Here is a 27,520-nt window from a genome sequence, read left to right as displayed (position 1 = left end):
ATATATTTTTTACTATGATTAAATTAACTTTCTTGAAAAAACAATTGAAAGAAACTTGAGTAGTTAATTAGCTTTAAATTAATCTTCTCTTGGTTGCAAATTTAATAGGATCCCTACATTTTGATCAATTCTTCTCTGGGCTAATCATGACAAGCATAAATAATATATAAATTGAAGTAGAATGAAAACTTGAATAATTGTGTACAATCCAGCATCACATGATTATGGTGATAAATATTTTACTTAAAAAATGTAAAAGAAGACACGCTAAATCAATTTAATTAAATAAAAATGGAATTAAACATGTTGTACTAGTTTTATATTACAAACTTAATAATACTGCTAGTCAGCAATTAAGTGTGCTGTGATACAAGTCCAGCATTCTCAGATAAGATTTCCCTGCATTTCTTCTTAGGGTACCATACACTCACTGTTGCAAGAATGTTTAATAAGTTTTTTGATGAATAAAATCAAATGCATTTGTCTCGGAGAAGCACAAAGATTGATTTAGACACCAAATATATGATGCTACCTTTGGGTTTGGGGGTTAACTTTGAAGCCAAGGAGAAAAAACACCGAAAGGTCATTTGTACAGATAAATCAAAGGGGGAGTTCGTACTCTGTAAGCTTCATCACAATAATCTCAAACAAATCAAATTCTGAATTTATTTCTTTACAAGGCAACCCTTCTTTCTACCCACTAAATACATACATATACAAATCAATTTATACATAAATTAGAAGCTACACAAGGAATTATCATATAACAAATTCAGTCTTCCTCTATTCTCTCTGTTGCTACATTTTAATTTTATACCAAAACTTCAAGAGGAACACCTCTACGTATTCCTGCTTGTTTATCTTAACGGAATTCGTTTATACTCTTCACCTCAATAATTTATACGTAGTCGCTTCATTTCAGCTTCAAAAGCAGGGCTGGAACTCAGGGTTCGATGTGCAAGTGTTCTTATGTCTTCCCGTGAACAATCTCGTGAGATGCGAACTAGCTCCCACAAGGCACCTCCGCTAATCATGTCTTTTGCATTCACTTCTGAAATGGAGTAAATTTAAGCCTCCTTTTCATGGCATTAATTGGGATATCATTTCATAACTAGAAAAGAAAAAACCTCACCATGTTGTGCTAAGTGGCAAAGGGCAAGCTCAATATGGCGCCGGATTGGTGAGGCTTCATTGTTAGCATTCTGTACAATCCATGGAAGTGCACCATCGTCAATCAGAAGAGACCTTCCACTTTTAGTTCCTGTCTCATTTACAAAATAAATCAATTCAGACAGAAAGATTGGATTACATATTGTCACAAAGATTATATATCGTCAAACATATGGTAGCATACAACAAAGCTTTAGGTTACATTCATTACATTAACAAAAAGTATTTACTCTAAGCTATTAACCTTGAGTTGAGGCTCTTGACTCGCATTTTGCAAAGTTTGCTATCCCACGAGCAACCTGTGCAAGAACGTCAGGATGTCCACATCTGACCATCCCAAGCAAAGCTTTGATACCTCCTTCAGCTCTTAACTTTGACTGCAGCTTATCTATAGAATAAAATATCATAGTACTTAGTAACCACAGTTCACCTAGTAAATGTTCATGTTTTAACCTCAAACAACCAACCAAATAATGACCCATGAAATAGAAACAGTCATATCACAGTTTTAATACTGAAAAAGTAGCTCAGATGAACTTTAGGTCAAGCAGTTTACCATTGCCACACAGATTAGCGATGGCTCCAGCAACCATTCGGAGGGTTTGAGGATCCTCAGCATTGGCTGCTGTCATTGACAACAAAGTAATGCCCCCTTGAGCCATTATGAGTTCTTGATTGGTTTCTGATATGAAAACATTCAATTATGGAGTTTCAAGAAATCAAAGTTGAAACAATTCGTGAAAAACTCATGAACAGTACACATATAGACTATGATAAAACAATTTAAATCACCGTTCATTGCAAGATTGGCTATTGCACCAGCTGCAACCCTATGTATGGTCTCATCCTCAGAACTTCTAAGTAGCATCAGCAAGGATGAAAGACCACCTGCTTCTACAATCTTCTCCTGATTTGATTCTGCACATCAACAAAAAAGTTCATACTTCATAAGAACTATGTATTAAGAAAATTGAAGTGATTGCTATTGAAAGGATTATCTTTTCTGCAGGGAGAGTTAGAAGCTATAGCAATTAACGCTGACTACATTCTCACCCTTATTATTATTATTATTACTTCTATAGATTTACCTAAATTAAAGTACCCAAGTTTATACTATATATTCAACAAAATTAGTTGGGGATGCAACATTAAAAAACATCAATTATAACTTAGAAGTTCAGAGCATGCTAAATTGAGGCTCAATTAGATTAAGCTGTTGACACAACAGAAATATATTATAAAATTTTGCAACTTATATGAGTTTTAGAGCTAAATAGAAAGGCACCTTCTGCAGCAAGATTTGCTACCACTTTTACAGCATGAATGCGCACATCAGCATCTTCAGCTTCCAGTAATGACAAGATCCTATGCAATCCCACTGTAGGGATATCAGATTTTAATGGTAAAAGAAGACACAGTAAAAAAATACAAAAAACAAACTTATATTAATGAATCCGCTAGCAAGAAAAAAATACAAAAAACTGTCCTGGCAGTAAACCTTGTTCAAAGAGTTTGGCTATTGAGGCCTTTTCTCCATTTCCTGAATCTTGGAGTTGTGCATGCCTAACTTGATTCATTAGAGAATCGAAGCCACCACGAACTTTGTCAGATCCACCCTTGTCAAGCCTTTTTCTAGTCTAAAAAACGATACATATAGGTCTAAATCAGATTTCAGATTGTGTAAATTGTAGATATGTGTGCCATAGGCATGTTTTAGCTTAACAGAAATACATATAGGTCTAAATCAGATTTCAGATTGCAAAAAGTGTAGATATGTGTGCCATAGGCATGTTTTAGCTTTAAAAAATGATAGAAAATGTGATGTTCTTAGGGCCTGGGGCCTGCCTTTTTTTTTTAATTTATTTAACACAGGAAACAAAGTATATTAACAAAAGAGATCAAAAAGTATAAATGTAAGTGAAATAGCTGTGATGCAGAACCGAGAGCTTATATTCAGATAATAAGTTAAGTCTTAAGATTTATATTCATTATCTAATAAGTTTGATGTTCCTTTAGATAAATTTTATTTGAATAGATCACCATTAGTAGAATTATCTATTTGAATAAATCTTATCTTCAGATTTATGTTAAGCGATCATAAATAGGCCTTGATGTACATCATTTGAAATGGTGAATATGAATACAAAATGCTTGAATATGGCCTTCATCATTTTAAAAGTCAAGTATTATGACAAATTACGATTTTTGGTTCCCAGAAAATTTGAATAGAAACAGGGTTATGTGCATGGTTCAAGCTTGACACTGATAGACCTCCTATAACTAAGATTTACAAGAAGAAGAAGGGAAGGGGCAATAAAAGGGCAATTGAGACTTAGTTAGGGAAATATTCCACGTGGATTCAAAAAAGGGAATTCGGTGTGACTCGACTTGGTATATAAGGGGGGAAAAGCATGATCAGGGGCATCATCACTTTTGGAATATTTATATAAGGGGGGGGAAGCATGATCAGGGGTATCATCACTTTTGGAATATTTGTTGGAAGGCCACTAGGTCCTCGAATTGCTAGTACCTTTATTTTCCTGCTTATTATTGTTCTTTGGATTTCCTAGCATCGTGTTTCTATTGTTTCTCTTTTCATATCAATATATACATATAATTGTTTCCTGTTGCTATTTTGATGTATTGAGGATTATTGGAATTGTTTTGTTGGATTGATTTCGGTTGAGTTCCCATCAAACACATTCAGTTATGGCTATCAAATTGTACCCTTTCCATGCTACATGAAACTCTATATAAGTGCTTTTCAATATTTTGGCAACTGAAACTTTTAGAAACCTCATTTTCCATCAAAATTTGAATTTTACAACAGCAAATCATGTTATCAAACAGTCCATTAGGCTAACTAGCTCAAAATGTCAAAAAACAAAAAACTGAAAATAGATGTGCTTTTACTCTCCCATCACAAGCAAACTTAACCAGGGTCACCAAAGAATAATGCATCATTACCATATGAAAACAATGAAATTATGAGAAATGTCTTAAACTCAGGGATGATGATGTTCCATATTGTAAATTCTGGAAAGTAGCTTGTCAATCATAAATACACCTTTTATCTCAGAGAAATTATCACTTCACTTACAAGAGAAAAGAGTTTTTCTCAGAATCAACTATAGGCCATTTTTTTCTAACAGATTAGATAAAAATATTCCCAAATTTTCAATAGAATTCAGTTACCCTCAAAAGTTGTGCTTTTGTAACTTATTCAATAAGCATCCAATTTCAATAAACTCTTTGTCAAATACCATTTAATTGAACTCCAAACAATTAAGGTGCTTGACCATCTACCTAATGTACTACTTAGTTCATAAGATGGAGAAACAATTGAAGAATAAGGAAAAAGAATGGAAAGATGTCATGAAAAATATGAACAAAGCTACCTCCAATTTACTGAAAGATAAATAGAGCATACCTCATCAGCTTCAAAACTTATGTGCAACAACTGACTTTGTAGTAGTGCTATCTCCCCTTCAAGTTTCTTTTTCTGATGTGCCTCATCTTCCAGCATCTTGCGAAGTTTTAAGATCTCGGTATTTCCTAATGCCTAGTGCAAAGAAATATACCTCTTATGTAACAACACCACTTATATGAAAAGATGAGTTTTGGGACAGAGACAAAGAAGAACAAAGCTGAATAAGAAATAAACGAGGCACAAAAGACACCTCTGATCTTTTCCATTGAGCTACTTGGCTCTTGAGATTATTAACTTCCTCTTCAGTAGCCTTCCTTGATTGAGTTTCTTTCAGAAGCAATTTTTTGACCTCTGCAAGTTCCTCAACAACAGACATCATGGAACCCTATGTAATGGAACAAATAATGGTTGGGACATGTTAGGAGACAGTTCACCAAGTAACCTATTAATAATATCCGAGGAAAAGAGAGAGAAAACATAAAAAGGGGACTGAAATGGGGTCCACTTGACTGAGTAGAGCAGTAGCACAACATAATATCCACAGTTTGAGAGACAGATAAGAAGGTTAGTTCTTCAAATGAACAAGCAGTAGGTCAGGAGGTTGAAACTTAACGTGAGCAGCATCTGAAAACACAGATGCTTAGGTGCTAATATAATGATTTTCGGAAAGGCTAGAAACTTTTCTATGGTTTGGCTTTTACCATTTATGCATAAAATAGTATAATGTGTAGAGGAATCTACCCACACCATTAAACAAGCTGAAGGTGATGCTTATACCAATCTTCACAGCATTGGCTATTCATTTATCAAACTTCTAAAACCACCAATGATGATGCTAAAGTTATAAAATGCTTTCATGTTATGATGTTTCATTTAGATAGACTTTTAGGGATGAGCTAAAGGTTAAGCTATATTACAAAACAACATTCAACAATTTTGAGTCCCAATATTGTCATCTAATATACTCACATCAAGGGTTCTCTATAGATCCACCTTTCATAGCAGTGGAAAATCTACCTAGAAAAATGCATCCATTACCTCTGAAAAAGAATTATTATTTGAGAGTACAAAAAGCAATAAAAGAAACCGATGGCAGAAAGGAGTACAATGAAAATAATTATCCTAAAAGAGGTAAGAGATACAAAAATGAAACAGAATATGGCTTTTTATAGTTTATATTTTTACAATTACACAGAAACCCGGTAATTTATGGCAGTGTTGCATGTTCCACATATGGAAATTATATGGCACAATGAAAAGAACGGTAATAAAATCACACTATTTTCTATTACCTACACTGCATAATAATAATGTATGATGTCATGATGACATATAAAGTCTATTAAGTTTTACCCTTTCATTTGATGTACCATCTTTTGATCCAATGATGATTGTTTCACTGCCCTGCTTTTGCTGATTTATCACCCATTTTTCCTCAAGCTTCTTTATTGATTCCATATAGTCTTTCTGATATTTCAATCTTTCTTTCTGGAAAGTGGAAAAAGGATCTCAACAAGCATTAAATCAGGAATTAATCTAACTCCTCAATGGGATCAGCATTTTAAAGAAGTTTGATGATCAAACTTGAAAAATTATAAAATAAAATTGTTGTCGCAAACAGTAATGTGAATAGTAACCAATAATAGTATTGTAATAGCTTCAGCTAGAGTAACCTGAACTGAGTTCAAAGAGGAAAAGTTAAGAAGAACTAGGAAATCAAAGGACATACAATAAGAGAAACTGAGAACATAAATGGACTAGAAAAATATAAAAAGCTCCAATAGCTACCAGCAACACTTTCCATTACACTAAAACAACTTCATTGTTGCAAGACCATGGTTTTAGCACTAGGCTTCCAAAGAGGATATTTTATTCCCTAACCATGCTGTAGATTCTACATTAATTTACATGGTAAACTATAAGCCTATGACAAAGGCTCTCTCTCTCTCTCTCTCTCTCTCTCTCAACACATAAGCAAAATCCATGTTAGAGATAATACTGATACATGTACTTACCTCCAATGAATCTGCATAATTTCTCTCAGCCTCAGAAATTCGACTTTCAGCTTCCAAAGTGATTCTTTCAATTTCATCCTCAAATGCTTTCTGCTGCCTTTCCTGCTCTGCAATTAGTTTGTCTAGTTGTATGTCTAGTCTTCTAGACAAACTTTTGTAATCAAACTCTTCCTTTAGTTTCAACATATTTTCCACCCTCATAGCCTGTAAGAGATACAAGATTTTGATATTCTCAGAGCAAAAAGAAGACACAAGTTATGAACTATTTATATATATTTGAACAAATCAGATAGAAAACACTCAATACTGCCATAATTGTATAACCAATATCGAAGCACAAACGTTGGCTGTCAATCAGAAATGTTAAATGATGTTACAGGAAAAACTGTAGAAATGAGCATGTGACAACCACAGCAACTATTTCAGAGAGGCATCTTCACATTATAAGTAACCCACCCTCTGTCCAAACATTATAGTACTGGCTGTCTCGCCTCGATGACGTGGAGATGGACCAATAGTAATAACAAGTGAAGTTCTGGCTGTGCCTGTTTAATATTCACAATGTCAGGAAGCACTTGTAACAATGTAAAAATCTAACAGTCCTTTACTCTTTAACACTTCATTATGAAAGCAAGTACCAATAAAGAGTAAAATACAGACACCAATCTAATAGACTACCTACAACAAAAAGCCTGCAAGTATTAATAAAAAAGGTAATCAATGAAAATGTCTTAAGCACAATTATTATAAATCCAGTAAACAGGATATGAACATTAAGCAACAGATCTTAAGAATATTTTTGCTTATAAAAGAGTGTCATAATCAACAATTATCAATACAATTTGATCATCCAACTTCTTATATCACTTGAAACATGACCATAACCACAAGTTCCAGTCCTCTATAAGACATCAAAATTCCATATAGAGATATGGTCAAAGAAAGTCGGACTCAGAACATTCACATCTAGAATTAATAAGTAGGCATTTAGTTTTAAGAAAAACTGTTCTGACCAATAAGTTCAATACTTTACTTTTTTAGTTGAAACTACAAAAGAAAAAAAAGAACACTGTTTTCCATTAAACTCACCTCCAAATGAATCCCGAAGCAATCTAGTAAGCTTTGAATCTCTAACTGGAACATGTGCACTACCTTCAGCCAGGGCATTAATGCACTTCCCTAAAGCACTCAAGGAGAGATTGATAGATTTAGCTTCCTCAAGTGTATGTCCCTCACTCCCTGCAGCATAATGAACAAACATATTTCAACATGCGAAGTTGACACCTAAAAGCTATACCAAAATGATACTGATTAGATGCATAATTAATCATTCTAGAACTCATAGATGCTTCTCTTGAAACAGTACAGACAACCGCACCCAATTACTTGCACATTTTTTTGAATTTAGCATAAACTACTCCGAATAGAGATACTTTCCCCAGTTAATTTATGACCAAAATACAATGTGTGCAAAACAATAAGCAAACAAGAATTTGTTCTACATAATAAGTTAATCCATATAGCTGAGATTATGGCAAAGGCACAAGAGTATTAATTAGATTTTCATAGATGCTTTTTGTGAAACAGTGTAGACAATTGCACCTTGTCACTGAAGTATTCTTTATATTTACCAACGCTACACTAGCAAAAGATGCTATCCTAAGCTAATGTGAAATTTACAAAATTATTTTGTCACCAAATTACAATGTGCAGAAGCTCAAAGAACTAATCTAATTTTATATTTTAATTGAAACATATTTTTCAGTTAAACTATCGATTGATTAGATAAAATCTACAAGCCTACATGTCTTTCCAAGTATGATTTTGCCGAACATATAAATGAAAGTAAAAATAACTAAGACAAACAGGTAGAACAATAAAACAACAAGCTTTCCATAAAGACAAAGAACAGAGCATAATAACTGATGACTCAGTCAAAATAAAAAAAGAGGTAAAGGAATTTATTTTCACAGTAAATGCAGAACCTGATTTATCAATTCGCTCTGAACCGGCAAGATCTACAACAACTAGTTTTCCCTTTCGGACAATAGGAGGCTTAAGTGCTTTAATTATGTGATTATTGTTACCATTTTCACCTGAATGAGTCATATCTCTTCCCTCAATAGATCGCTTTAAATGTACCTATAGCATTAGAGACACATATCATTGCTCCAACAAAGATAACAAAAATTCAGTCAACTGCCTAAGTTCGTAAGAATTCCAGAAGTGCAAGAATCATTAAAGTCAACAATCTCACCATCAAAATAGCATGACTACGAGACGATTCAGTATTTAATTTTGTATTTGCAGCAAAGCGGTGGGCTTCCCCTAATTTTAATAATTCCACAAAACTCTGTCGGTCCCTAATTTCAACTAAGGTAGCCCCAGGTAGTGAAACATCTCCAGTTTTTGGGTCTTCCACAATAGAAATGTTATCATTAGTAGGATCAAGAAGGTCTTGTATAGTCTCCATATAAAGCTGCACATATATTCCAAAACAAGTGTATTAGAAAGACTATAAGATCTGCAATAGTTCAGGAAAAAATAGAGGTTTAACTTGTTCTTCACAAAAAGAAAAATAAAAAAATAACATACATCTATAAAGGGTCCCAGGTAAAAAATACTTGAACTGTTATAAATTACTAAATAATTGCAATTTAAGAAACGAAAATAGATATCTGTAAGAAAAGCCAAGAACCTGCAAGTAGCAGACTGTGACAGAATCAGTCTCCAAAGAAACATCTGCTAATATATGCTCCATAGCGCGCACCATTATTCCACGAGTAGCTGGATCTTCTTCTCCAAGTCGTCCAAGAGTATATGTTTTACCAGTACCAGTTTGTCCATATGCCATGACTGTTCCATTGTAACCTTCCAGAACACTCTACAGAAGAAAATTTCAATAGTACATCTCACTAGGAGGCAGCCCACAAAAAATATGAAGAGAACACAGTATCATTCAAAGTCAGATAGATAAAAATTAAACACTTCCTTTATTGGGATTCTAAGGATTCCCAAACAAAATTGACTATTTGAGCTATTAAAACACATTCAAAGTCGGACTTCTTTTCCCCAAGCTTGTTTCATTACAGTTAATTATAAATGCACCATCCAAAAACATAACCTAAAGTAACAATAACCAACACTATCAAGCTGCTCAAAGATAATTATAAATAACCCTCATACTATGAAGCAAAAACAGATGAAAACAGAAAGTAGATCTTTGACATAGGCAAACCTCCACAACAGGCTTCGCAACAACTTCATAAACACGTTTTTGTGATGCAAACTCAGTAAGCACTTCATCAAACTCATAGGTCTCAGCATCCCAATTGTTTTTCCGTAGTTTCAACCTTTTAAGCTGAAACGGAGCGGATAAAGTACATATTAGTGCCATGAGACTTCTAATAAATAGTTAATCACGGATACCCACATGAAATTCTAAGTAAATTTGATACCTCAGGCTGTAATTCAACACAATCAGCAAAATCAGCATCTGCCACCATTTCCTCGGCATTACGGCATCTCAATCTTACAGCCACCCGAACCCTCCCAGGAACTACAAACAACAATAGCATCATTTCAATACATATACACAACATTGGAGACTCCTTGTGATCTATGACAAGAAAAAAGAGCTGTCCCCCTAACCTTGTATTAGTTACTCTAAAAATGAATGTGGGGCTATTAATATGGTAAAGACAAACATCTTTGGTTATAGAAAATTCCCCAAATTTTTCAACATTTTTGTTTTACCGACATTAAAGAATAAAGTTAGATTCCATTGTCAAAGTCGAGTCAATCCTTTACTCTAAATTATGTTCTCTTATTGGTCTATGCACCATAGTGATGAAGATGTTGAAAATGTAACTAACAACCTTAACATAAATAAATAGAAGTTAGAATGTCTAATTAGAACAAAATAAACAACTCTACGACCACATGTGATAGCACAAAATCATCCATGGAATTGCAGTTGTCTTCTTCAGGGAAAAAAATTAGAATCTAGCATCTTGAATCCCACACAATCATAATTCCAAAATTCCAATGACATACTATAAAACACCGCTTGGATTATAACTCTCTCTAGCATTTATCTCACAATCTAATCTTCAAGCAGCAACAAACATGTGGAAATAGAGATGTTTGAACCCTAGGTCTATCATTTCATCCTCGAGTAAACTAACGCTGAAAATTTTATTTGAAATCATTAATATGCTTATGTTGCACCTAAATCCAAAGTTGTAAACAATTCAATTTGCACGGGACAACCAAAAACGACCTCGGCAGTCGGTAAGGCCGAGTGAAGCTGAGCGTTTTATCTATCTTAAAAAAATAAATAAGATATTGAATCATTCAATTAACATAATGGAAGTAGCACAACAGAAGCATTTCTTCAGCTTTAAAAAAGAAAAAAATAATAAAAACTCCAGAAAATCGAAAAATAACAAAATGTAATAGATGTGTACAGATCTTTAATTGAAAGAAACTATAGAACAATCTAACCTCCAGCATCGTCCTTGAAGGCGGCGGAGGCGGCGGCAAGAGAAGCTGGAGTGCTCTTTCGGAGTCCGGAAACAGGTAAGGACTTGGACTTGGAAGCTGGTTTGGTGTTTGAATTGACAGAAAGTGGTCTGTCTATCTTGTTGAGAGAGCTCCTGTGAGTAGTACCGTTTCTGTGATTATTAGCCATTGTTTAAAGTTTAAACTGAAGGAACTTCCTCAGAGGTACATTGTGAGAAAATTATAATAAATCAGTGTTTGGAGCACAAGAAAATTTCAAGTTACAGAGACACAGCGCGTGTTGTGCGTTTTTAGTTCTAACTTCTGCGTCATGACTTTGAAAGTGGGCTAAAATCGTGAGAGTGGGTCCCGGAATTAACGCCCTTTTTAACTTTCATTTACATAAATACCCTTACTCATTGTACAAAATTATAAATTGTCCTGTAGCCGTGTCATATAAGAAGAACAATTTAATCACTATTTTTAGTGAAATAATAAAATGTATTGTACTGTTAATAAGTTCAGTAAAAGTTTGGAAATATTATGAGAAAGGCTATATTTCTGTTTTGACTATATTTCCATTTTCATTTAATTCAAAATCTTTTAATTTAAAAGAATTTTCAATTAAAAGATTTTGTGGATGATGTGTTTGAAATTAGAACAGATTTAGGCGCTATCATACAAACAAAAAAGAGTTACTTTTTAGTCATCATAATGCAATAAAAATTAACAACCAAATTGAAATTGCAAATTTGAAAGCAAAAGCAGAAGAGCACCAGAGGGAGGAGAAAGGTTGCATTAAAAATAGCAAAAGTAGAAATAATATAAAGAATAATATAAATTCAAATTCAAGTGAAAGCTGCACGCCTTCTCCGTGCCTTAAAAAAAGCCCGTAATCTTTTTTTTTTTTTTTGGGTTGTCCAGACGAGAGGACAATAATTCAACTAAAGAGTTTATATATATATATAGCAGCAGGCTTTTTGACTAAGCAAACAACACTTTTATAAAAATGCAAATACTGAAATTGTATCTACAGTCAAAATCAATGATCAATTAATGATTAAAAAGTTGTATATTCTTTGAAATAAAATATATATTTCACATGGTGGGTGGGTGATGGTACCTTCATAGAATGAAGATGGCAATGCAAAATCAAATAGAATCGCTAACCATGATTTAACATTTTAACTGTCTCTACCTTTCTAACAGTTCATATGTCTCTGCAAAGTTGAATTTAAGGTGTTTTATAGTTAAAAGAGAATGTAATCTTTTTTATCCTGGTGAATGAGAATTGACATAAATTAATTAACACCGCAGACCTTATGGGGATTTTGTCCTTATGATGAAGACAATTCAATTAAAAATGGTCCTCAATGTGCCTTAAAAGAGGTTTAGTACCTGTCTCCTACAGTCTACACTAACTAATGGAAGCAAAGCAAAGCTATAATGCGCCATATTACAGTATTTGCCACACCATCTATTTCAGTTCACCAAACGAAGTTGGCATTCCAAAACAATGATACACCCAAAATGAATGATTCTTTTATTGCAAATGAAAGATAAATAAATAATTTTTCCATCTTCTTATATAGAGGTGCTTGATCATTGGCCTGTCTCCCCACTCCCCATATTCTTAAGGAAGTTGGCTGCGATTATTACATCTCTTACACCATGGGCCTTAACTCTTTCACTTGACCTGAGCCGTTTGTTCTAGGCTTATTTACTACCAAATCTGGGCCTCGACTCCCAACAATAATTTAAGATTATTTTAAAAGAACAAAAAAGGCATCAGATCATTACCAACATAAAATTTCAAATGTGTAAACTGGAATCAAATAGTAATCTACTTAAACTGTATATCCACCAACTAAGACATGTAGACAAATAGATGGTAGTTTAGATGGCTGACTCAATTACTAATTCATTAAGACAAATTATACCTTCTTTCTTCTCATCTCCACCCAACCATTGTCTGAAACATTGTTGATACTTGATTTTGATATCAACGATCTCGCACGTGTAAAGTGCTAAGAGAATCTTAGAAGTTACAAGTGATATGATTGTAAGAGTTGTGTATGGTGCAGAGATGATAAATGTTTGAAGAAACATAAATAAAATATTGACAAGAGAGATTTTTATAGTGGTTAGATACTTTTTAAGTGTTTGTTGAACTCTAATTAGTGGTGCTGATGTCAGTGCATATTTTTTGCATAATAAACATTAAAAACTAAACCTAGGTTGACGTTTAGTAACTTGTCTAATAATTGTATAGTGTTGACCATTGAATAACTTTGAATAAAATATTATAAAATATTTTTAATATTTGATTATAAGTATTAAGTGTTTGTGTTGCAATTTTTATATATCTGAAAACTAGTATTTTTATTAATATTCTATTTATTAAGTATAATATATATTTATTTTTTGTATTACAAATCATGAATAACGAAAATATTTTAATTTTGCAAATAATTTGATTTATCAATTTTTCCATTATGTCTATTACAATGAAAGTAAACTAAGAAGGTGAATAAAATAGCTTAATAGAGATTAAAGTTTAAAGATGTATAATTGGAATTTAAAAATTGAGGGAACAACTTACACTGAACCGAGTTTGCTGTAAAGACAAATTAGTACCCAAAAAGTTTTGAAACGACAAATACCCACCTTATGTAAGAGTCTATTAGTAAAGACCGTTTGAAAAAGGACAAGATGGTAATTTTCTATACAACCAAAAAATCTAACACTACGTCCACACCTCCACCAAATCATCTATCGTCCACACCTCCATCAAAACCTCAACCATGGCTAGAACCACGGTGGCCTGGAAAAAATAATTTATGTACAACATAGTCACCTCCCAACTTAAAAATTCTCAAATCATTCCTCTCAATTCAGATTCTCAATTGCTCAACTCAAATTAAAATACAAATTCAATTTTTTTTTTTAATACTCCAATAATTTTATAGAAAAAAATTAAAAAAAAATACAGCCTAAAGGAGGGGACTCCCCTCCAAGCAACACACCTTGGGACAGGCCAAGGCAGCAACAACACAAGAAGCAAAAATAAACAAAAAGGAAATATCCTTTACTATCAAAGCCGAATCAAGAAAGAAACTCCACAGTCCAGTTAGAGGTGAAAATCGAGTCGAGCCACTCGCGAGTTACTCAAACTCAACTCGATGTTGGCTTGAACTCGACTCAGCATTAGTCGAGTCGAGTTCGAGTAGTGCGAGTAGTTAATCGAGTCGAGTTTGATCACAAAAGAACTCGACTCGATATGTTCGCGAGTATTTCCAAGCTTGATGGTTAAGTTGATAGTTTTTAAAGTAATATGGGTTATATGTAATTTAAAAGTTATAAAATTTGCAAATCCACCCCTGTTAGATGAGCTCGAAATCAAGTTCAAACTCGAACTCGATTAAAACTAAGGAAAAAAAAATCGATTATACGAACTCAAATTTGAACTCGAATTCTAATTTCAAGTACTGAATTCGAGTTCGAACTTAATTTCTTAGGCTCGATCAGGCTCGAACTCAATGTTGTAGCGATCGAGTCAAGTTCGATTTACTAGATACTCAACTTGACTCAATTACACTCCTAACTCTAGCTATCCCCCTTTATGCCACCTGCAATCATCATAATACGTAGCGGTTCTGCTCCAAAAACGTAAAACGAACTACAAGCAAAAGAATCAGCCATTTGCTTCACCATTCTGCCTAACCAAACAAAGTAAAAGCAAAACATAGGCATTCGCATGAAGAGCTTCCACAACAGGCAAGCACATAATTTGGTTTATTTAAGGATTTACTTCATGTTTAAACAATAGAAGGGAGAAGGAGAGAGGAAATGGTGGGGAGGAGGAGCTCGAGGCAGGGATGGAGGAGGAAATGGTGGTAGGTTTGATGGAGGTGCAACTGGTGCGATTCCGGCGAATCGCACGCCGCTGGATGCAATTTGGCCGCAATCGCACCCGACCCAGGCAAAATCACCCCCAATTTGATACAATTCCGGCCAAAATCGCACCGATCGGGTGCGATTTGGCCAGATGGGAAGATGAAGACGAGAAAAGTGGGAGATGAAGAAGATGAAGATTGGAGGAGGAGGAGGAGGGAGACAGAAAAGAGAAAGGGAGAAGAAAGGAAAGAAAAATAAGAGAAAGAGAAGAGGCAGAGAAGATGAAGTGATGAGATAAAAAATGCTATGTACACCAAAAGTTGGTACCAAAAATTTGCATCGAAATACGTGGCACCTGACTCAGACATCACCACGTAGGACGATAGAAGACTTCTGTAAATGGACGCCGTCCAACATTTTCGGATGACCGTCCATACTTCCTGGATAGCCATTCATTCAAGAATGGACGACGGTCCATAGAAAATATTTAAAAATAAATAAAAAAATCAATGGACTCTTGTCCAAATACTAGGGACAAGCATCCCTTTAATTTGGATAGTGCCGTCCAAATAATCACACTAGATGGACGCCTGTCCATCTAGTGTGGATGGCAGTCCCTTCCCTTTTAAAGGGATTGCTGTCCTGATTTAATGGAAAACGGCAGTCCGTGTGAGCATAAAGAAGGTTCCTGAAACTACTCCTAGTAAAATGGAGGTTATGTGTGATACAAGCCCAAACTATAACTGCTCCCTTATTAACAGAAGCTTCTATTGATGTGAGCATAAAGAAGGTTCATGAAACTGCTCCCAGTAAAGTGGAGGTTATGTGTGATACAAGCCCAAAGATGGAATTTGTGGCTACTCCGATTAAAGTAGGGAGCTTCTTAAATAATAATAATAATAATGATGATGATACAAGTCATGATTGTTTCAAGGGAGCTTCTTCAATGCAGGAAATTCCAGAAGGTAGAGATTTATATGTAGAATTCGTGGTTAAAGTTGGTTTGGAGTCTGGTTTCATAGAGGCATAATCTAATTCTAGTTTGGATTGTTTGCATAATGAGAAAAAGAAGAAGAGGCTGAAGAAGAAAAAGAGGCTTAATGCTCCAAAAACTGATTATATAGATGTTAATCTTCAGGAAGTTACTTCTGAAACAATTACTGCTCCCTTAAGAACAGAAGCTTCTGTAGATGTGAGCATAAAGAAGGTTCCTGAAACTGCAACCGGTAAAGTAGATGGTATGTTTGATACAAGCACAAAGATGGAGTTAGTGGCTACTCTTGTTATAATAGGCCCAATGAATTTGAGTCGTCTGTTGAGAAAAAGGATGAGAAAAAAGAAAAAGAAGGAGAATCTGAATGATTATGTGACAACAGATATGTTTCCAGAAAGGGACTCATCTTTACAACTGCCAGTCAACATATGCAATGGAGAAACAACCTAATGAGGATATCAGTTTGTGTCTAGAAGAGAATGAGAGTAATAAGCAGAATGATGGTCACAAGGCCTTTGAAAATTATAGTCCAGCTAATCTACAAATGGCTAATGTTGAGCATTTTGGAAAAGAAGATGTGAAAATTGCTCTAGAAAAGTTGGATTTGGTTTCGATGAAAGGAGATTTACGCCTCTCTAGAAATCAAAGTGATTCTTTGAAGAGTACAAATTTGATGGAGAAACAAGATCTTCCTTCCGAGAATGATATTGTTTCTCGTGAATGAAGCGATGCTAAGACTTATCATAGGAAGAGAAAGAGAAAATCCTCTAAGTCTTCGATTAATAGTTCAGACTGCATAAAGGATGGTAGAAGAGATACTTTATTCGACCATTCAGAAGAAGCCCATACAGTTGACCTAATAGAGAATAAGTTAGATAAGGTAATAAAAGTGGAGAATGCTACCCCAGCACACGTCTTGGGAGATATTGAGATGAGGGAAGCCTCTGTTAACAGTTTAGAGGGTCAACCTGCATGCCAGGATAGTGAGAAAAAAATGAAAAGGAAGAATTTGCAAAAGGTTGTTACTGAAGATAGTTTAATGAAGAATGTGTCTGTGCTACTTGAAGAGCATCTTGAAGAGAAAAACATAGAGAAAGCAGGTGAGATCCAGATTACAGTGCAGAATGCATCTTGTAAGGATGGTGGTTCTGTTGAAAGTTCATCTGGTTCCAAAGAAAAAACTTCTGATAATATATCTGACCATGATACTTTCTGCAAGCATCTAAAGCCGAAGAATGTGAAGTTAGAGACCAAGACCAAAGAAATAGCTCCTTCATCACATATGGTTGTAATAAAAGATGATTGTTCAGTAAATGAAACTAATAAAGAAGACAATAGTCAACATTCATCTCAGTCTATTCCCATAAGAATGAGGGAGGAGTTGAAGAATAAACAAGTGGAAGTGGAAGAATAGGGATGCCTGTCCATCTAATGTGGACGGCAGTCCCTTCCCTTTTAAAGGGATTGTCGTCCACATTAGATGGACAGGCGTCCATCTAATGTGCTTATTTGGACAGTTGTCCATATAATTTGGACGGCTGTTCATATTAAAGGAACACCTGTCCCTAGTATTTGGATGGTCGTCCATTAATTTTTAGTTTATTTTTATAAATGTTTTATGGACCATCGTCCATTCCTGAATGAATGGCTGTCCAAAAAGTATGGGCGGTAGTCCGAAAATGTTGGATGACCGTCCGTTTACGGAAGTCTTGTATCGTGTCTTACGTGGCAACGTCTGAGTCAGGTGTTACGCATTTCGATGCAAATTTTCGATACCAATTTTCGGTGTCTATAGCATTACTGATGATGAGATGTGATGGAAAGAAAGAGAAAATAGAGTAAAAGATAATAAAGAAATAGAAGAAAAAAAAATCTGGATTTTTATAAAATATAAAAAGTCAAAATTATCGCTTAGAGATGAAAGAACATTAATAATGTCACATCAGTTAATGGTTTTTACTAACAAACTATGGAGGGTGGGTATTTATCGTTTCAAAACTTTTTTAGTACCATTTTGTCTTTATAGAGGTGTAAGTCGTTTCCTCTTTAAATATTAGAGCACGGATATTTCATTATTTTGTGAGAAGTCATTTAAGGCAACAATTAAGTCTTTTGTATAAAGTTAAAAGCCAATTTTTTTTTAGTTTTTCCATTAAAATGAATGACTTATTCTCAGTTTTAATTGGTGAAACCAAACAACTAGTAAATATGTGAATGTTAAAAGATTCACTTTTTTTAAGTCTTCACAGATGAAAACAAACCAGCCCCAAGTAAAAACCATACCAAAACAAACCAAACCAAAATTAGATCTAAAATTCAAATCCTCTCCAATTTATCAGCTTTAACCACAGGATTTGCTTTTAGAAATTGTTTTAGGACGAAAACCTTGAAATCAAAGGGTATTTTAAGAAATTATGATTTTTCTAATTTTAGAGGGTAGAATTGTACTTTTGCTACATAGATTAGTAGGAAATAGTATGTTTAGACTAAAATAACTTTTGGAAGAATTTTTGAAAAACTTTCACACTAATTAAGTACCTTCCAAGTGAGCCTAATTCAAAGCAATATATTAGTTTAATAGGCCTTAGTAGATAATCTCACACTTCCACACTATAATCCACAAGCATTGCCTATTGAAGTGGTTTGGATCTATCGACTTTTGGTTAGAGTGGATTTTTGTCGAAGCCTTGGATTAGGGTGGACTTGTGCCAAAACCTTAAGAAATGATGGAGCTGTGAAAATGAATGCTAGAGCATGTCTGAGCCTTAAGTTACTATGACATCGGAGTCTTTGTTTATGGTGGGCTTATGGTTTGTCATTTGCCTTGAGAAATGGTGTACTTATGTGCTAGAGCCTTAAGAAATTGCGAACTTAATAAAGAATTGTTGCCATGACAGCTTGTTACATAGACTTTTCAAGTTCATTTCATTTCAGTACCATCTCCAATGTCTGGTTCTGGAATTTTGATGAATGCCACATCCCTATTTTCAATTTTGATTTTAATTTATATTTCAGCTTCAAGACATATTGGTTGGTTGAGTTCTGTTCTAAAGCTCCAAGATTTCTCTTCAGAAACCTGGTTGCTTTTTTCCATGAATATCATCTTAGATATGCAGATCTGGAAAGCATCCCAAAACTATTTGATCTTTGAATTTTACATTCGACAGCTTCTGGTTCATATTACATGAACAACCAAAGTTCTAATCGGAAACATCACATTCAAATGGCATACGTTTTGATACTAAGCTAATTACTTATATCAAGATTATAAAGACAAGCCATAATTCCAGTTCATATATCCTTACTTAGACCATAATGTTCAAATTCTAAACATTAACAATGAAGACTTCAGCTCCCCTCAAGCTACATAAAATCACAATCCCCAAGTTAAAGACGTCTATTTTACCAAAATGGCAAGGAAATATCTACTTGAAATCAGAGATTTCCAGGAGCAGTCACCAGTAAGAAATATGACACAAGTGCATTGTTCTCGACAAGGATTCTGCAGTCAGAAAATTACTCTGATTTAAGATCTTGATAAAAGCCTCCATTCTTCTTACCAACTCCTCTTAATTCCTCTTTCATCTGTAACAGATCAAGAAGAAATAATTAGCAAGACCAAAAAGAACCAGGACATTCAAGAAATCTCTGATAAACAACAGTGTGTTATAACTAAAGATTAACTGGAAAGCAATATGGCATGTGTGGTCAACAGGGACAATAGCATCCATGAAACAAAACACCCAACAAGTTCTAATTCTACCTAGATTAGTATAAAAATATCCAATTATAATATCTATCCAATTCATAAGAGGTGAAACAAGTGTCCAATATCTCTAAAGATATAACTTTTTCATAATGGAAAATCAACTGCTTTTACTACTTTTTATCACATTTTCATTGGACCTATATCAACAATGAGTAACACTTACCTATATGTTGAAGAAAAAAAGTAAACTCCACCAAGATACCATAGAAGGATAATAAATTATTAAATGAAAAGAAAAAGTGCAGCAGGTTACCTTGCTAAGGACCTTCTTTTGATAGCGATAACCCTTCAAAAATAAATAAACAAATAAATCTCAGAACCATTCTATCAGTTGAAATTATTAGCCAAAAGAGCACATAGTATAATCACACATAATAGGTAATCACCTTATCAGTTCCATAAATGAAATCACAATAGGTGAAAACAGAAGCAAAGTTGCTCTGGCTTTGTCCTCCCACGTAATGATGATAGTCATGGTAATCTGCACCACCATAAAATGGAATGTACTTTGTAGGAGTCCAGGGGAAGTCATACCTGAATAAGAACAAACATATTATGACATGCTTCCACGCTACAGTAATCTCATAAGACAAAAATAATAGAACAGAGCAACATGTGAAACAAGAAGCTTCAACACATAAATGATATGAAGAGCATTCTGCAGATAAGCATTGTTGGAGAATGGGATAAAGCCATCATAACAGCGAACAACTAAATAGAAGAAGGTCATTAATATCATATGAATCATATGTGTAGAAATTTATTCAGCACCATGATTGCTGAAAAATGCAACACAGCTCTTTAGGCATTTTAGTTCAAAATCTATATAAAAGAAAAACTCGAGTCTCCTTTCCGTTTCCAAGAAGCCCCAGTAGCTGCCTCAATCAGTTTGTGAAATTTAGTTATCTTTTCATCAAATTAACCAGTCTACATTTATAGTCCAATGGTGATCAGAAAGCTAAGCACATGCAGCGGCTTGGCAATGGAATTGTAAACAATGCAGGAAAGATGAACAAAAATTGAAGTGCATTAGATTAAACACAACAGCTAAAGAAATAAAATAGTAGCACACTTCAGTTCACAAAGTAGCCAAACTTTAAGTTTCTTGATATCCCTCAATTGACATGCTATAGTCGTAGTTTTAAAAAAAAAAAAAAAAAAAAAAAAAAAGAAATCCCTTTTGCCAATTTAAGAAACTCCAGCGGTTCATGCTAAAATAACACAAAAACATGAGTCAGCACTTGATACAAACTATGGCTTGATGTGAAATCATCCCTTGTCCCAAATTTTAGAGATTGATCAAGTTGTGCAGTAATAAAACCAACTAACTCACCAAAAAACAAACATAAGAGAAACAATAAAAAAAAAAAAAAAAACAGTAAAATTGAAAAGGAAAAGGCACCAAACCAATCCTCGTCCTCATCAACAAAAGACAAGCCACGATTAAAACATCTTTAAGACACTTTACGTAGAATTCCACCAAAAAGAAAAAGGCCTGAAGTAAATTCTAAAGTTGACATCATTTAATCATCATCAACTAAAGCTAAAAAAAAAAATACATGCATACATACCCACTATGAGTCTCAATGGCCTCAATCTGCCGCAAAGCAATCCACAACCAGAAAGTAATCATGTGGCCAGGAACAACTGCCGGACCAAGAAAAGATGGAATCCCAAGGATCAAAACCTCAGCCCAATGCGCATATGGCGCGGCATATGAAATTGGAGCAGAATATTCATGGTGAACACGGTGGATTTTCTCATACCCCCATTTCCCATGGAGAAATCTGTGGATCCAGTAATTTGTATAATCCTCCACCATAAAGTACACTGCCAATTGCACAAAAATCTCCCATCCCGACGGCAATGGCAGCCCAGTTCTAATCCCAATCAGCTGCATAAACCCACATAACTTATCAAGACAACAAAATCAGATTATACAATTCATAAATTCACAATGACTAACCAAGTCTCATATGATTTATCAAAAATTCACTCAAAAAAAAAAAAAAGAAAGCAGAACCCAGAAGGAAAATCACCTTGATGGAGGGATAAGACACAAGTTGAAGCGGGCCAACAACAAGAAAGAACATGCGCATAACATCCTTGTAACACCCAAACATCTCCGGAAAAGAGAGCCTAACTTTAGGCTGAATCTTGTACTTATCAAAACTACTAGATCCCAGGAGCTCAATGACCAACATGGGAAGAGGCACAACTGAAAAGATCACGAATAAAAACAGAATGTTGTGGCAGTAGAGAAAGTAATCCGATTTTTGAGCCGAGTAATTGAACCATAATGTCTCCGCAAACGTCAAGTTCCGACCCAGCGCAGTGGCGGCTTCTTCGAGAGTGGCGTAGGGCAGCATTTTTGGCGTTTAACTTGTGGTGAAGATCAGACGGTGATGGTGGCGCGTGATGGAGACGGGAGGGGGACCAAAACAACTCGTTTAACTTGGTTAAGTGGTGCGCTGGCAAGAGAGATATGTGTTAGTTAAAATATGCGGGAAGGGAACTTTGAAACCATAGAAAACCAGACAGATTGAATACTATTTTGGTGATGCCTATCTCGTCTTCTTCGTATCATATATGATACCAGTGCTGAAACAATATATATTACATAGCATTTATTTATTTATCTATTATTATTATTATTATTATTATTATCACGAAGTGTGTATTACTTATATTAATGGAAAGGTAGATTATCTTGAAGATTAGTAGGAATGTTTAAGAAAATATGTTTAATTAGATTTAAGGATAAATTTGTGGGTATGTTATAAACATTACTAAATTGCCCTCATTTTTAAATATTAATATAATATTATTTTTTAAAATATTTTTTAACCCCTTATATTTGAAACTTTGCTAAAACAATCCAACTATAGAAAACTTTAATTTGTAACAAAATCACCCCTACTCACCCCAAGCCACTGGCGGCAGCCAGCCACCACCGCCGGCCACACCAACCGGCTGGATCTGGCTGACCGTGCGCCACCCGCTGGTAAAGCCTTTTTCAGGTAGATCTAGTCGTTTCACGACCAAAGATGTGGCCGTGAAAAGGCTAAATCTATAGTCGTTTCCAGCCATAGATCAGATATCCATGGTCAGAAACAGCTTTAACGATGCACAGTCAGCCAGATCTAGCCGGTCGTGTGCCATTCTGTAGCCGACCGGCAGTTGGCGTTGGTGGCCGGATCCTACCACCACTCTTGGATAATTTTTTAAAGTCTAGGGGTATTTATATCCTAGAAAATGTGTACATGAGGATAAAATAGTCTATGAATATATTTGTAAATTAATTTCAAAATAAGGGTATTTTTGTCAAAAAAATTATTAATAATGGGACGTTTGGATCATATAATGTTTTATTATAGGAGTATATTATATTAACGAAAAGAAATATCACCTCGAAGATTACTACAAATGTTAAGAAAATGTGTTTGGTTGGGAGGATAAATGGGTGGGTATGTTATATAGATTACTAAATTGCCCTCCTTTTTAAATTTTAATATAATAGTAATTTTTTATTATTATTTTTTGAATTATTTCCTTTAACCCCCTACATTTGAATTTTCGCTAAAACACCCCAGCCATATAAAACTTTAATTTATAGCAAAATCACCCCCACCCACCCTAAAGCCATTGCCGACAGCCAATCACCACCGCCAGTCGTCACCGACAGTCGACGAAATGGTGCATAACTGGCTATATATGGCCGGTCGTGTGCCAACAAAGCCAAAAATGGCCATAGATCACAAATCCATGGCCGGAAAATGGCCAGATCTGTGGCCGTTTGACGGCCACATCTTTGGATGTGAAACAGCCATAGAGACGTCAGATCTAGTCGTTTCTAACCATGGATCTGTAATCTAAGGCCCAAAAAGGCCTTACCCGCGCACGACCAGCCAGATCCCGTCGGTCGTGCACCATCACTGCAACTGATGCTGGCGCCCGACGGTGGTGAGTCATGACCAACTGTGGTTTTAGGTGGCTGGGGGTATTTTGCTAACTTTTAAACTTTTTATGGTTGGGGTGTTTTAGCTAATTTCTCAAACGTAGGGAGGCTGTGTAATTGTTATTTGGTAGACATTTGAGGGCAATTGAGTTCGAAATGGTTTTTAATTAAAGGCAAAATGGGAAGAAAAATCATGTTACCCTGGTAATATTTTAGGGTCCGTTTGGTTCATTATTCTGATACGTTTTAGAATAATATTTTGAAAAAAGTTAAATTGGGCGGGTATTGCGATGTAGGATTTAGAAATTAACAAAAATACCCCCTATATTTGTTTATTTACTAAACACCCCTATAATAAAATATTAAAAGGTAACAAAAACACTCCCAACTCACCCATTAAATACGGACAACCGGCTACCACCGCCGGAGGGTTGCTGAGGTGTTTTTGCAATTTCTAAAAAAAAATATTTAGGGGTGTTTAGTTAAATTAACAAATTTATAAGGGTTTAAAAGAAATTGAATAATATAGAATAATATTTTAAGAATAAGTCAATTTTACTGTTTAACTTTATTGGGAATACTAATAATAACATTCCCAAGAGTGTAACAAACGGAGCCTTAATAACACCCTCTAACAAGGTAATAAAATTACCCTCCACATTACCAATAGTAAACACTATTTGCAATAAAAAAATTACCATAATATTTTATTATTTGCAAACCAAGCACATAAATATTGCAAGATAAACGAATATTACCCCCGATCCAAATGGCCCCTAAAGGGTAAAATTATAACAAAAATAAAATTACTAAGTAATTTTAAAATACCTAAAAAAATAGAGGTAATCAAATTATTTCAAATATTACCAACAATAATTACTATTGATTTTGGAAGATTACCGGAATCTTATATTACTTCAGTAATCCTCCATTACCCCCAAGCAAACACACCCTAAGGGGGCGTTTGGTTGGGGGTAATATGGGATTACTAGAGTTATGTCATTTTATATTACTTGATTACCACGTTTGGTTGTCAAATAATATAAGATTCCAGTAATCTTCAAATACCAATAATAGTTACTATTGGTAATATTAGAGGTAATCTGATTACCTCCATTTTCTTAGGTATTCTAAGATTACCAGGGTAATCTTTTTTCCCTTATTAGTAAATTTTTAGGGACAATAATGCATTTTTTTTAAAATTTATTTACATGAATATGACTTTTACTATTTCACCCTAATTAATTAACTTTTTGGACAAAATTACCGTTGAATTCAAAACAAATTGCAACCCACCCAAGCCACCCACCTGCCGCCGGCAACGACCACCGCGGCCAGCCATCGCCTCAACCGGAACGGCCCACGAAAGGCCGAAAATGGCCGTCGTGCATTGATATGGCCATTTTTGGCCAAATATCTTACCGGAAATGGCCAGATCGTGTCAGATCTAGCCGTTCATGGCCAAATCTAATTTGGTTGTTAAAGGTCAAATCCGTCGATTTGGTCATCAATGACCATCGACAGCCAGATCTGTCACGTCTGGACATTTTTGGCCAGATCTCTGGCGAAAAATGGCCATACGATGCATGGAGGCCATTTACTATCTTTCGTGCGCCGTTAGGTTGCTGGCGGCCTGTGATGGTTGCCGACAGTGGTTGGGTTGGTGAGGGTGCTTTGTTAATTTTCCAAACTTTTATTATGAGATTGTTTTTGCTAAGTTTTTTAATGCAGGGGGTTTATAATAATCCAAATAATAATCAATATTAAAAAAATAATATAATAATAATATTTAATTAGAGGACAATTAAGTAATTTAAATAATATACCCACTAATTTATTCCTCCTAACCAAACATATTAATATAACATACTCACACATTAACCAAACACATTTTCCTAAGGATTCCTAATAATCTAAGGTAATATAACTTTCTAGTAATCCAACATTCCCTGAACCACACGCCCCTTAAAGGTTAACTTTAAATGCCTAAGTTTCAAATTTCTTAACGGTAAATTTATATACATTAGTTTTAAAAAAAATATATAGTTTAAATGATTCTGTTATAACTTTATCATATAATTAAATACTTTTTAAAAATCTTACTTGTTTTATATTTTATTGTAGTTATGAAGAATATAGATGAAAATAATTATAATTAATATTTTATCATTTTTTCTAACTATACTCAAAAGTCTACCTCCCTCCCATTTCGCTTATAGTTCTAAACATTTTGCGTTTTCGTCAAATGTTAGCACTTTAATTTTAGTGGAAGGGTAATTGCAACCTAAATATCATGGTAAATAAATACAAAGTTGTCTAAGGCTAAATCAATGAAAATTTATTTTGACTTTGGACAAAAACATGTGCGCATTATGATGCATTAAAACTTAAATTTGACAATATGACAATTAAGAAAGATATGTCTGAATCATGAGTGAATTATGTAACTTGTGGACACAAACTGTTCTCTTTTATTATAGTAGAAATTAATATCATAATTAATTCGTCAATATTTTAGCTAGTTATGATAGTATATCTATGGACAGTGAGAACGTACATTCATAGGTATTAAACTTATAAATCTATGTGGAAAAACTAATAATACAATCTTAAGGATTAATTTACAAATACTTGGATAATCAAATCTAAGCTAAGTATTTACTCAATAAGTTTACTAAATAAAAACTATATCTGCCATAAATTTGTGGGATAACTGATTAAACCCTCATATATTTGGCGATTCATAGATACCACCTGCCACTTTCCAAAATGCATGGGTAGCCCCATTCAATTAATTTTGGTGATAAACAAGATATTCTTGGTATTTTCAAACTTTTAAAAGGGTACTTTTGCCTTTTTATAAGAACCGTAAAGCGTTCCCCTTTTGTTTCTTTCTTCTCTTTTGTTTTTTCCTCATTTTCCTTTTGCATCTCTCTCTCTCTCTCTCTCTCTCCTGGGCAATGCCGCCAAAAACTTAACTAAGCTTTTGGCAAGTGCAAGTAATATAGCATGTAAATACGAATATTAAACCCCATAAAATTACTAATTACTAATTACCAATTACCAAAATTAATTATTCTTATTATTATTTGATTAATTGAAATTTGATTGAATAATAACAATTTTTAAACAGAATAAAGAAATAAAGAAAATAAATCACAAATCACAAAGGAAGCTAGTTGTAAAACAACATGACAAAAACTTAGACATAGACTTCACACCAATTTACTCTCATATCTTGACAAATCATGCTATCATTGTTAAGCCTTTACTAAAGGCAAAATTCTCTGAAATTATAATATTTTCTCTCAAACAATTATCAGATTAACCCTCTATTACCAATCTAAGATATCTTTAAATTGAATTTAGGTCTTAAGGGTTCATTAAACCTTTTGAAATTTAAAACAAGTCCCACAAATCATGTCTAGTATCTCAACTATTCATTCAACTTACGTTGTTTATTATTTAGACTAACTAGATTTTATTTTTCGATCTCAACCTAGTTCATTAGATCAATCAACTCTCGGCACCAAAGGAATTGAAGGCAAAAGAACAATAATAAAATAGTAATGTTACGCCAACAACCTTTTCTCACAAACTTTTCTTACAACCCTTAACATGGTAGCTGAATTGGTGCTGTCATGTTAAAATGATTTTGACTAGACCAAAGTGACAGTTGTTCCTTATGAAGGAATAATAGTTTCTCATGGAAGGAATGACTGTTTCTTATGAAGAAATGACCATTCATAAATAAGGAACAACCATTCATCATGGAGGGAATAAC

General features: G+C 34.3%; 2 protein-coding genes across 3 annotated transcripts; both read right to left on the bottom strand.

Annotated features, from left to right (window-relative positions):
* Nucleotides 1–643: 643 nt before the first annotated feature.
* On the bottom strand, nt 644–11,416 carry LOC116125418 (kinesin-like protein KIN-UA). Its single transcript, XM_031411153.1, has 19 exons — nt 11,122–11,416; nt 10,074–10,174; nt 9,854–9,976; nt 9,314–9,499; nt 8,873–9,094; nt 8,601–8,757; nt 7,705–7,854; nt 7,072–7,160; nt 6,616–6,819; nt 5,954–6,088; nt 4,851–4,985; nt 4,601–4,732; nt 2,669–2,807; nt 2,456–2,548; nt 1,963–2,088; nt 1,727–1,852; nt 1,415–1,558; nt 1,133–1,261; nt 644–1,051 (listed from the first exon to the last, which is right to left on the bottom strand). Exons 1-19 carry the CDS (start codon nt 11,306–11,308, stop codon nt 891–893), a joined length of 2,739 nt encoding a protein of 912 aa, XP_031267013.1. The 5' UTR covers nt 11,309–11,416; the 3' UTR covers nt 644–890.
* A 7,712-nt stretch (nt 11,417–19,128) lies between these two features.
* On the bottom strand, nt 19,129–22,372 carry LOC116125412 (methylsterol monooxygenase 1-1-like). Of its 2 annotated transcripts, XR_004127328.1 has the most exons (6): nt 21,818–22,372; nt 21,350–21,672; nt 20,165–20,312; nt 20,032–20,064; nt 19,469–19,594; nt 19,129–19,372 (listed from the first exon to the last, which is right to left on the bottom strand). XR_004127328.1 is itself a non-coding variant. In XM_031411149.1 (5 exons), exons 1-5 carry the CDS (start codon nt 22,145–22,147, stop codon nt 19,526–19,528), a joined length of 903 nt encoding a protein of 300 aa, XP_031267009.1. In that variant the 5' UTR covers nt 22,148–22,372; the 3' UTR covers nt 19,129–19,525. The 2 variants fall into 2 exon arrangements, 1 of the variants encoding a protein (XP_031267009.1); XM_031411149.1 differs by having other exon boundaries at nt 19,129–19,594.
* Between the last annotated feature and the right edge of the window lie 5,148 nt (nt 22,373–27,520).

Source organism: Pistacia vera, unplaced genomic scaffold (assembly GCF_008641045.1).
Source record: "Pistacia vera cultivar Batoury unplaced genomic scaffold, PisVer_v2 Contig164, whole genome shotgun sequence".
Lineage (NCBI taxonomy): Eukaryota > Viridiplantae > Streptophyta > Magnoliopsida > Sapindales > Anacardiaceae > Pistacia > Pistacia vera.
This window is presented reverse-complemented; position numbering and strand designations above follow the sequence as displayed.

Bases quoted from the DNA above. Each gene is read 5' to 3' on its own strand.
- LOC116125418 (XM_031411153.1), bottom strand. From the start codon at position 11,308: ATGGCTAATAATCACAGAAACGGTACTACTCACAGGAGCTCTCTCAAC. The intron at 9,500-9,853 runs GTTTGCCTATGT...TTTCTTCTGTAG, and splicing joins TTGCGAAGCCTGTTGTGGAG to AGTGTTCTGGAAGGTTACAA. The intron at 7,855-8,600 runs GTTCTGCATTTA...ATTATGCTGCAG, and splicing joins AGAGCGAATTGATAAATCAG to GGAGTGAGGGACATACACTT.
- LOC116125412 (XM_031411149.1), bottom strand. From the start codon at position 22,147: ATGCTGCCCTACGCCACTCTCGAAGAAGCCGCCACTGCGCTGGGTCGG. The intron at 20,065-20,164 runs GTGATTACCTAT...TTATTTTTGAAG, and splicing joins TCATTTATGGAACTGATAAG to GGTTATCGCTATCAAAAGAA. The intron at 19,595-20,031 runs GTAACCTGCTGC...GATCTGTTACAG, and splicing joins AAAAGAAGGTCCTTAGCAAG to ATGAAAGAGGAATTAAGAGG.